The 12,437-nt window shown below is 37.7% G+C and overlaps 1 protein-coding gene across 1 annotated transcript in view; it reads right to left on the reverse strand.

The window, feature by feature from the left end:
* Positions 1-398: 398 nt before the first annotated feature.
* BCLAF3 (BCLAF1 and THRAP3 family member 3) overlaps positions 399-12,437 on the reverse strand; it is a 71,729-nt gene continuing 59,690 nt past the window's right edge. The window contains exons 12-13 of the mRNA XM_075196543.1: positions 12,136-12,222; positions 399-867 (exon numbers count right to left, since the gene is read on the reverse strand). Coding sequence (XP_075052644.1) covers positions 838-867; positions 12,136-12,222 — 117 coding nt within the window. The 3' untranslated portion in view covers positions 399-837. The remainder of the gene's footprint in view (positions 868-12,135; positions 12,223-12,437) is intronic.

A 12,437-nucleotide genomic window follows, 5' to 3' on the forward strand; every position in this document is an offset into this window, starting at 1 on the left:
TTGTGGAAGTACACCTTTATCTTATTGTTAAATGTGCAAAATGAACTTAAATATAATCTTTAGGTAAATACACTCTCTGATATGTCTTACTGCTAATTCCCCATTTTCGGTGTCAGACTTAACTTTACTTCCACCATAATGTAATATGTCTGACATCAGTGGTTGAAACCCAATGTAACACATGAAAGAACCCTTAAATATCATCTACTACTAAACGTCATCTTAGCACTCACAAGTAGTTGGTCTTTATAACATTTGTCCACCTGGCAGAAAATAAAGATACATTTCTGAGTGATAGAATGGTCATTCATACAGGATGAATCACTATGCCAATTATTGCAGCAACTAAATGTAAAGCTATAAAACTACACAGCTGTCATAAGAAAGAAGAGACACTAAACAATTCAGGCACTTTATTACATTAATACACAAACTTCCCAACATAAACATTTCTAAAACCAACAAAAGAAATCTGAACAAAAAAACAAAACATGCTTTTGTTAAAGAAAATGCATAATAAATAAGACACCCCAACATAAGGGATGATCTATTCTTGAAAAATGTGTTTCTTGTTTTCCGTTTATGTGTTCTGCTTCTGCAAAAAAGGGTTATGGGGAAGTTAGCAATTTTCCATCTGAATACGGTCATTAAAAAACTGTGAAAACCGTAAAAAAGTTGTGCAGCATTCCACTACTGAAAAATAGTTACTTTTCTTTCTGTTTTATCAAGACTATCATTCTCAGTGCCGATGCTCTTGAAGTTGCCCTGGTAAGTCAAGCATCTACAAGTAGGAGTTCTTTTCAGTAACAGAGTCTTCATCAAGATCAAGCAAGTAAGTTATATTCTTGTGGCAGGGTTCCCCCATCCCTGTGGGGAGAAATGACAGAAAGCACGGTTGAAATGTTTTCCAGTTAATACATATTCCTGACATGATGACTCATATTCTGTTACAGTCTTCTGTATTGGGGTGCATGAATGAGTAATACTAACATGACTAATACCAGTGGCCCAATGCTCATTAACTCTCTATGTTGTAATTGCAATTGATGCATAAACAAGAAATGTGTGGCATAATGAAGCATTGTTATCAAGCTCTCTAACCTGTAGATCCAGAAAGCTTCATATATTAAAGCCTAGGGGATAGATTTATCAAACTTATTAAAAAGAGAAAGTGAAGGTGTTGCATATATCACCCAGATTCTAGCTATTATCAGGGCCATCTTTTCCATTGGGCACGACGGGCAGGTGCCCAGGGGCCCCACGGGCAAGGGGGCCCCATAGGCAGGGCTCTTAATTGGTATATATATATATATATATATATATATATATATATATATATATATATATATATATATATATATATATATATATATATATATATATATATATATATAGGGGCCCCGGTGCACTGCCTTGCCCAGGGGCCTATAATGTTGCTACGATGGCCCTGGCTATTGTGTATAAATTGTATGAGGTATCATGATAAATGATAGCTAGAATCTGATTGGTTGCTATGGTCAACACCTCAACTTCCTTTTTAGCAGGTTAGATAAATCTATCCCTAGGTAAGTAACAAAGGGACATTCTACCTAGATAAACTCAAATTAAGAGAAATGTAGAATATATATTATATATATCTAGCCCTATATGATAGATTTTTTGTCCATAATATGTGGCTGGGTAAAGTATTCTAACATTCTCCATGATCATTGGGCCACTGTTACATTGGGATGTGTGTATCTTGGCTGTGTATGTAGAATGGCAGCTTTTATTTATGGTGATAAACAAAAAAGTAAATAAGAATCTTTCTTCAGGATAGTGTATATCCACCTGGTGTTTCAACCTTCAGGTGACTTTAAATAGTACACACCTGCCTGCAACTTTCAGTAAATGATCTATATTGCTGGCTATCTGCTGTGCTTTTCAGTTCTCTGTTATTGCTGCCCTTTCATAGGACACAATGCTGTAATCTGAAAACAACTGTATCCTAAGTAGATAGCACCAACAGTGTTTAGTATAACAGAACAGATAAAAACAGTGTATGTAATATAGATGGAGCAGGTTGCATACAAGCCCACAATAGTCACATGAAGGTGAAACCCCCCATGAAGTTCAAGTGAAATGAAACCCTACCAGTATAAATGTGTCGTATTCCTGATTTCTCCACTAACAGGAAATCATGTAGGAGATTCCCACTCTACCTGAGCACTGAATGGTATAAAGAATATAATTGTCAGAAGTCTGATCCTTGTCTGCTCAGCAGGTCTGACAGCAGGTAACAAGCGGTGTGATGATTGCTCAATCCATTAGCTGTGACTCTTATGCCCTTCACACAATATTCTATATTCCGGTCTGTTTCAGAAAATCATGGGTTACAGGTAGTGTAGAATTTCCCTTTAGAAGTGTGAACAAGCACTGTGCATATGTACATTATAAATTACAGGTATTATAGCATCATACAGTCTTATTTAACATTTGCAGAAGTATTGACTATCAAGCATACAATTGTTTTCTCATAAATTGGAGTGTTAGGGAAAGTACAGGTTTACAGCCCTCACCTCACCCCCCCCCACCCCAAATAAAAACTATGTGCTCAGGAAATTGGAGAAACTTGTAGTGAATTGTAAACTATCTTATGGTGCTCTGTCAATCATGTGCAGTTCATCTTGTTCTGTCCTAACACCATCGACTAAACTCACCGCTGCTGATGGGAACAGTTCAGGAGGGTGGATAGTTCTTCCTACATTAGGGACCCAAGCCAAACCTGTTTGTAAGGGTGTGGGATACTGCAAACTGTCTAAAATAGGACCTGTCATTTCAGAGATAGTGTCCTTTTTACATAGTCCTCCACTGCTCCCTATGGCATGAAGTGTCCCCCACACTATATGCAAATTATGAATGCCGGCTGTAGATACTCGCATGGAGTCTAAACAAAGGCTTGAAGAAGAAAAAAAAGTTGATTGGAGAGATTCCGAAATGTACTGGCATAACTAACTACCATTTTCAGCATCTTATTCAGTTGCGGGCTGGGCCGGACAAAGTGTATTTTACGCCGTGCATAGGTGGCCACATCATCCATTGATACAATATTGGTACTACAGCTTGCAGTAAAATATTCTAATAATGGATGATGCAGCCGCATCAGCAGCTGCGTATGCGATGCAGATGTCTATGCACGGCATGAACAGCATAGGCTGCTTACACTGCAGTACTGTAATAATAGTAGTGTATTTCTCCTGCCCTAGACTACGGGATCCATGTAGCACCAAATTACTGTGTGTGAGTGACGTGGCCGTGCGGCCATGATCACCACAGTACTGAGGGTGTGAGATGGACACCCGCAGGGGACAGTGTGATGAAGGGAGCAGACATACAAAAAGAGAGAGAAGTTATAAAAAATAAAATGCAATATAAAGTTAGGTTTGTTTTTTGTTGGGGGCGGGCGGGGTTATTCAATTGTCAGAGAGTTGTTTTTTTTTGACCGCGTTAAGTAATTTTAACACTATTTTTTTTTTTATCATTTTCGAGTGGGTTAACTTTACCCGCGATTCAATTCCATTTTTAATGCTCAGTTTTTTTTCATGAAACGGTCCTCTTGCGCTCCAGTAGAAGGTCTATTGAAAAGTATAGGTGTGTGAGAGGCAGCCGCGTTAAAAGCTATTCAATTGTTTTTTAACGCGGCACGTGAAACCGGAAAATATGCTGTCTTATCTCGCACCTCTTTGGGGTGTGTTAAAAATAAAAAAAAACTCTGAAAAGTATTTGAAATCATGTAATAATGTGGAAAAAAAGTTAAACTTATGTTTATCACTAATGTCTAACTTGTGTAAGTTGATTTTCTTGTGAAAAAATAATGAAATATAATGAACATAAAAAAATAAATAAAATCACTAATTAATTTTATTTATGTATGTATTTGGTACAAATATGAATGTAGTAGTGTGCTTTGACATGGTATAGACGATTCTTTTTTTTTTTTTTTTTTTTCTTATGCTGCGGGGGGAAACAACTCTCTGACAATTGAATACACTTAGACAGCTAGAAGCACTTAGAAGCACTGATAAACTCTAAATTAATAAATACATAGGCTGAGAACATCACAAATATGCTGATAAATATATATTTTATCCATAATGGGCTTCAGACAAGAAACTTTTTTTTTTTTAAAATGTTTGAACACAGCGCCACCTACTGACAAGTAGAATTTACACTTGGTACCTTCTCTACTGTTAACATTTAATGTCCTTTCTGAAGTTCAATTTTAAATTCAAATGTGGGAACAACTTCCCTTCCTTTGTTATTTTATTTAACAATTAATGTAAATTACTAAGTGAAGAGTTCTAGAACAGGCCTTGTGTTTCCCATGGCAATCAATGATCTTCATGCTCAGATTCCTTTAAATAGCAGTCAGCACGTGGTAAATGCTAAATGACGACACATGCCATGGGTGTGGAGCTGCATCTGTAGTGGCTACGCACTACCAAAATAACATAGCTCTCACACAACCCAAACAATTAACACAACCTGTATTATTTTAATTGCCACTGAAGGCTGCATTCTGGGAATATAATCATTCTTAGTGACCAAGAAGAAGCCTATTTACCAATAGATCTCTCTAGCATTAAAGATGTTTTTTTTCGCCGCTTATCAAAGCATTAAAAATCCCTTATTATAGAAATTAAAAAACCGAAACACCCTGCTAACACTGGCCTGGAACGGTAAAGGGTTACATTACAGCCTTGCTGGGCCAGTCTCTGTAGACATGCGCATATGGTAGCTGGATAGCCAAAGCCCACAAGCACATTATTATAATAGCAAAGAAATGATACAAATAATAGTCTAATATCAAAGTACATTTTGCCTCATTACTGAAAAAGAATACATTAGTTAAAAACAGACAACTTTATTTACAACAAAATTCCAGTCATTCATGGCTGGTGCTACCATTAGGCAAACCTAGGTGGTTGTGTAGAGTGAAAGGGTTTAGGAGGCACCTAATGTCACTCATTCCGTGTTCTTATTTACCCCTTGATGCCCCTGCTTTGGGTGCTGGCTGGTGTATTGGCAGCTTCTTAGCAGTAATGCTGCAGCCTGTTGCTCTTTCATGTTGATCAAGGGCAATGAGTGTGACCCATTATTACAGTCCACCCCCATACTCCCGGTCTGAGGAGTAGAGGATACCCCCCCTCCCCATGGCTCAATGCAGTCATGGTCCTCACCTTGGGCATCCAGGGTGACTACTGGTACTGCAGTAATTTATAATATTCTGTCCCTCAGTAACTCCCGCTGTGCCATGCCCCATGTATTTATCCATGTGGCACACACTTTATTTAGCCTTTGATGGCAGCCTCTGTGTAAGTGTATAATTATCTCCAGCCTAATTACTAGGTTAAGAGCATAAACCCATATAGCTAATGTTGGAATGGGAGACTATGCCCAATCCTGAGAATTCGCTTTCTAGCCTGAAACATGGATCATGCTAATAAGGGATTTATCTTCCAGACATCACATACCACAATTAAGTGGTGCTCTCCAGCACTTCACATCAAAAACACAGTAAGTCATTCTCTACCATATCTGCCCAGATAGAAATGTTATCTCTCTCTATAACAGTGTTTAAATGACAATACATTCTGTGGCCGGTCGCAGTCTTACCTTATACAGCATTAAACTATGAATGATGTACATTTGTGGTAAAGGCTGGCCAGATACAGCGTGTAAATCAAGATAGAAGTTCATCTCTTTATGGTTTGTGCACTAGACAGAGGTGAAGCCATAGGAAATAGCACATGTGTCAAGTTACTAGAGCAGGCTTGAATAGACAATTCATGCAGTAGCTAGAGGGATCAGTAAAAATAAACATGGAGTGCTGGAGCTTCTGAAGTTATTTATATAATTCCTGCTATTGATATGCTTTTTGGCCGTTGCAGGAGCATGTAGTGTTGGCAAAATTAAACAAGGATATATATAGATGAAGAAGAGGGGGTATAGAGCACAATACCGTCTGGGGAAACTACAAGTGTATTCAGCGTGTAAACATGTGATTTTCAGTATTTATAGTATTGTACATAAGACAGTGTCCTTGTACATCTTATGTATTGAGATTGCACCATAGGCTGACCATGTTTCCTGACCCAACAACCAACTACCATATATCTGCTATTACAATGTCTGAGTGCAAGCTCACTTGGGCAGGAACATCTCTCATGTCATTATACCTAATTTGTAGATATCTGGAGCCCCTCAATGCATTGATCTGAATGCACTGTACTAAAGCGGCCTCCATCAAGGCCCTGCACTAATGCAACTGTATGCAGAAAATGTGCTATCAGTTTAGAAGAGGAACCAAAACACAATCAGCGGAGAGATTATTAAATACACATATTAGGCGAGTTCTGCAATATACATATGTGTTTTCTTTCATGTTGATTCTTTCAAAATAGCTGTCTGATAATGTCATTAATACAAATATTCTCAGAGGGATTCATAAGGTCGAGTTATGAAAAATATATAGGGGTTTTGTAATCAAAATAACTTTCATTAAATTAACTAATGCCACCACAGATTTGGCGAGATTATGCCAACTGTTCCCCTTAGGGATACATTTAGCAATAAGGCAAGCGGGCTAAGTCTAGCTAATAGAGACAGCTACTGTACACTGCTATCTAGGTTCTTAAAAAAACTCCTTCTATACATTGTATGAGACTCACTTCACCCATTAGCAGTGTGGACAACAGACCACCTGGCATTGGGACTGGTTTTCCCAATTAACAAGCATACCATAATATACGTGGAATGCAGTCAATACTCTCATTGCAACCTCCAGATAGTTGAATGTATCACCAAACAAGACAATCTATTATATTCTCACAGATCTTACATGAAATGTGAATGTTCCTTTGTAAGGCTTTGATATTAAATTGTTATCCACTTTACATGGCTATTAATCCACAACATGCATGTTAGAATATGTTAAACCATAGAGCTTAGTTATTGAAATCAGTTGTCAGAACAACATAATGATGCAGTAATTGGTAGTGGAAATTCAAGGCTTCCCAATCTTGTATATATTAAGTCAGTTGTACACACTTAGCTGTGGGGATCCTCCAAGTGTGAAGGAGTAGGCACACAGTGCAAAGTTGAATATGCGGTCAGACATGGCTGGTGGAGAGTTATTATTCGCTTTCAGGACTCCGTTTAGAATAACAAATTCCTGTCTGCAGAATTGGAGGCTGATTGTAGATTCAGGTTTGCGGTGTGAAGGATCGTCCTTCACACTTGGAGGATCCCCACAGAGAGGTGTCTGGGACTGACCCAAAATATGCAACATTGGGAAGGCTTGAATTTTCACTACCAATTACTGCATCACTATGCTGTTATGGAAGCCGTCTTCATTAACTAAACTCCACGGTTTAACACGTTCTAACTTGCATGCTGTGGATTAATGGCTATAAAAAGATATAAAGTGGATAACAATTTAACATCAAAGCTTTACAAAGGAATATTCACATTTGATGTAAGATCTGTTGGAAATACCATCTTAGCAACTGTGATTGTTACGTTGCATGTTCTGCTTGACAAAAGTTATTGGACATTCATCCGATTGAAACTGTTATATTATGGAATTGTGTCAAGATCAGCACTTGTATGTTTTATTTATAATAAATTTAAATAAATTTGTAATATTGTATTGCATATTGTCTCCCTATATATAAACCTACCTTTCTGATACTGCATTACTCTGGTGTCTGCTTGTGATGTCTTGTCTATAGGGCCTTTACTGATACAGTTCAAAACCCTATAGACAGTCTGGTTTTGCTTTCTGGAGTACATAATTACACATTACTTTGTTACCCTGCCATGTATGCATTGGATTTTACTGGTATTCCAAACTAACCTCCTTGAGACACTGATATCTTGAGTACTTTGACGATGGTGTATTTATTTGCTACTACACTGTAAGTAGGACCTAGCACGGTCCACTGAGTTTACATGACACGTATAATTCTAATAAACAATGGAATGGTTTATGTATAAATTATTGAACTATCATTTGCTGTAGGTATGGAATGCTGTTGACAGAAGTTATTGTCTAGCCATTGAATTCACACACTTCACATCACTAACTCAAAAGACTCAGAGATTTCCGGTTTCATTTAAAGGAAGAATAGTCAGTGTTTTAATTTGACATTAACATTCTACAAAAGCTCAGGTCGCTATATAGAACTTTCAAACCAAAAATTCCAGGCTGCCATTTTGATTAGTTGGCCAAGGTACAATGATGCATCATCCATCGCGTCTAATAGAACAGAGACACCCAAACTGCCAAAATATTATGTCAACTGTCTGAGACAGAAATTACAGTTTCAATTGGTAAATGATGAATAGAGCATTTCTCAGACATTGGAACACAGGATAGTTACAAGTCATTGCCAGTGGTTATATTTACAGCTTTTTGACATACCTAAAGCTTGTATTTAGCTTTGATTACTCTTAAAGAGGAGGCGTCAAAGATTATTATGGGTTAATTTGGGCCTTCCCTTCTGTTCTTGGCTCGAGTTGTGACAGCCTATACCCGTAAGAGGTTTATGAATCACCCCGTCCATGTAACGCCAGACATATTGTGGACAGCTAGCAGTCAATAAAACTCTATTTTATTTTTATGTTAAATTGAGCTGAAAGTAAGCTTAAGAAATGCCTAAGCAGGTGAACGTAATGTCTATGTGGTTACCATTGGGTGTGGATTGTATTCCCGTTAAACAGCCAGAGTAACCCCAAAAAAAAAAAAATGGTTATGGAAATTGAGAGAAGTCGGGATATTTGTAGCCACTGTTCTGTCTCTAAACAGAAAAAGGAAAAATTTTACTTTTTCTATCCACTTCTGGAAGTTCTCCCATGATTGCTACCACGCTGTGATAATCCAATGTAGATTACTGACATGTGCCCTCATTGTTCACCACACACACATATATTCACTTTGTTCTCCACAGCGCGAGGGAAAATATAATTTTTTTGCACTCCTAAAAGATGGAAAGAACTGCAGACATAAACATTGGCCACACCGCATGGTCAGATCACACCACTATCTCCTTATTCTTTTTTTTTTATTAACTTTATTTCTCAAAAGGTTAACATAATGGGCAATAACCTGACAAGAATATCATGGTCAGGTTCTGATGCAAAGTCAAAGTCCAGAGTGAAAACAAACAGAATTAATGGAATAAGATTCAATTTGATCCGGAATGTTGTTCAACTATAGCCTTATTTTTATTGCTACCCTCGGTTACACCTAAACAATGAAGTACTACTACCAAACAGTCGTCATAAACAAAATCTGGAATCCACTATAGAAGAGTACATCTCCTTTAACACATCCCAATGGATTGCTTCAGTAGCAGTACAGGGGTGTGATATGCGGTACATGCATCAAAATAGGCAAACTTCTTAAAAAGGAAGCCCCAAAACATATCCTACATCAAAACATAAAAATTCTAGAAACCAGCTGCAAACTGTAACCAAACCACTGAGAATATGACAATTTTTAAAGAAACACCTTACCTCAATCCTTCTACAGGTATTTAATGATATTTCTGGCAATGTATGTTTCTTCCCCCAATCCCATTCTTCAGGAGGTCTACATCACAGTCCTACACAAAGAAGGCAAAGACCCTTCTCTATGTCCTAGCCACAGGGCACTTTCTTTACCAAACATTATTCATAAACTATTTGCCAAATTATTAGTGAACAGACTTAGTGATCTTGCAGCCAAAATTCCTCTTCAGCAGGCACCATATTCACATACCACAATACATGTTCAAAATGATCTCCATGATTACTTAGTGACACTCCAGACTGCCATTTCTCTTGGCTGGTAGATGGACCACTGCTGACCCCCCTTCATATCACAAGCTGTTAAAGTTTGGAATTTCTCGTTGTTGGTGAAGCTGGGTATGACCAGAGACTCCCCTGTGATACTTCATTAGTAGAACTGCTATAATGGATGGGGAGGCTGCCTGGTGTAGATTTGGGATTATGGGATAAAAGAGACAGAATTTGTTTTATGTAGGGCACTAACAGTCTTATGGTAATATTCTTTTAGCCGACGATTGTTAGCCCAATAATATTTTTAATAAAGAACCTTTATTACTTATGGCTAAAATAATATTAAAATCAGCAAAACAACAGAGTGAAATAGTGAATTAACGTGACACTTAAAAACCTCTGAGTACCTATAATCCCTATAACATTTATTAAATAGTTCCTACTATATATACACACACACCACATTGAAATGTTATCTTGCTCCACAGTTTGTGGCTGCTATCTAGTTTGTTTTCTGTGCTGTCTAAATTGTATTCCAGCACTGTAATTATTCAGTGATTTTGATATTTATTATTAATTTTTATTTATAAGGCGCCACAAAGCGTCCGCAGCGCCGTACAGACACAAACAAATTACAATACAATGGGAGACAGCACAGTACAGTAAACAGTAAGCACAGCAACTCAGTAAGCTCAATGCACAGCTAGAGAGGGCGGGGAAGGGGGAGGGAGGATCCGCAAACGATATTATTTAAACATGTGAAGACATCTGTTACAACCTATTCCGGTTATACCTTAGATCTGACCAGATAGCTTAGGGCTAATATCACTGCCTCCAGTTATTATTTCAAATGCATTCCCTGCAGCCGGCGTTCTCCGACGCTGAACCGCACTTGGACCGCAAGGCGGAAATGGATGGACCCCAGCAAGGGTGAAAGCTTGTGCAATAGAGTTAGCTTCAAACCAACGCGTTTCATCCGTATATCGGACTTTTTCAAAGATGATCTTTACAATGAAGTGGGGCTATATATACTCTATAGCTTCCCAGGCAATATCAAACAGCTTTATGAATTAAATATTATAAAGACTACCTAAAAATGGATGAGTTATAAAAATAATAATTAAATAAGAAATCATCATCATTTATTTATATTGCGCCACTATTTCCGCAGCGCTGTACAGAGAACTCATTCACATCAGTCCCTGCACCATTGGGGCTTACAGTCTAAATTTCCTAACACACACACACACACACACACAGACACCCAGACTAGGGTCAATTTGTTAGCAGCCAATTAACCTACCAGTATTTTTGGAGTGTGGGAGGAAACCGGAGCACCCGGAGGACACCCACACAAACACGGTGAGAACATACAAACTCCTCACAGATAAGGCCATGGTCGGGAATTGAACTCATGACCCCAGTGCTGTAAGGCAGAAGTGATAACCACTTAGCCACCGACATGAGCCTAAATCAAATTCCAAATTGAGACATTTTGGTGCAAGAGTTTGGAGTTAAAAGATCCATTTAGATTCGATTTTTGAAATATGTCTTATGCAATCTACTCCTATATAAAACATATTTAAAAAATTTTCACCCTTGCCGGGATCCGTCCACTTCCGCCTTGTGGTCCAAGTGTGATTCACTGTCGGAGAACGTTGGCTGTCGGGAATGCATTGAACATCGTCTTCTATAAGAATAATTATCTGAACATTTCAGCAGCGAATTGGAACAAGAATATAGGTGCAGCGATTGGGTAAGACTCCAATTACTTGAAGTGTTTAAAGGCTATATGCCAAATGTTATTCCCACCTATTCCGAAAGTTATAACCATTAATCAAATTCAATATCAGTGTGGTTTATTTGCTGTCTGCTATACCATTAATCTGTCCTTACAGTTACAGTGCAACTATCAAGTTGCCTCTTTTCTTCTTGCGTTTCTACAATTATTTGATTTGTTTATTATAGTTTTATATAGGAGCTGCATTTCACCTATTTACACTGGGGAGCACTCACTACCATTTTGCTATTATATCAAATCATTCTGATCAGGGATCAGATCTCTCTAAACTATAGATAATTAATCTATGAAGGAATTGTATTCCATTCAGTGTAATTATTTTAGTTATGCACTATCCCCTTTTGCTTCCCTAATTTTCCCCTTATTCCCCCACCTCCCTTTGATTAATTCTCTGAAAGAAGATTGTTAATCAATTTGTTACAAATGTCTATGCAACTGTAATCTTGTATCACTGATAAAGAAAATATTTAAATATATAATTTTATTTAAAAAAGACAAAAATTTGAGTATACCTTGTACGGCCTTTTGATCTCATCTGTATTTTCAAAATGGCTCCTTGAAGTGTCAAACTGGTTAGATTTTCCTCTGTAATATGTACCCTGCAATAGTCAAAAGACAGAGCATAACAATATGTTATATATCATTATACTTACATCAACAAGTACACACATTGGGGGGTATTCAATTGTTTCTTTTAACGCGCTAAAACAAAAAAAAACGAGCGCTCTAAAAATATTAGCGTTAATACGGTAATATGCGCGTAAATACCGTTAATACGGTAGTTTACTCGCTGAATTTCATCTCGCAGCTCAGG

Source organism: Mixophyes fleayi, chromosome 2 (genome assembly GCF_038048845.1).
Source record: "Mixophyes fleayi isolate aMixFle1 chromosome 2, aMixFle1.hap1, whole genome shotgun sequence".
Taxonomy (NCBI): domain Eukaryota; kingdom Metazoa; phylum Chordata; class Amphibia; order Anura; family Limnodynastidae; genus Mixophyes; species Mixophyes fleayi.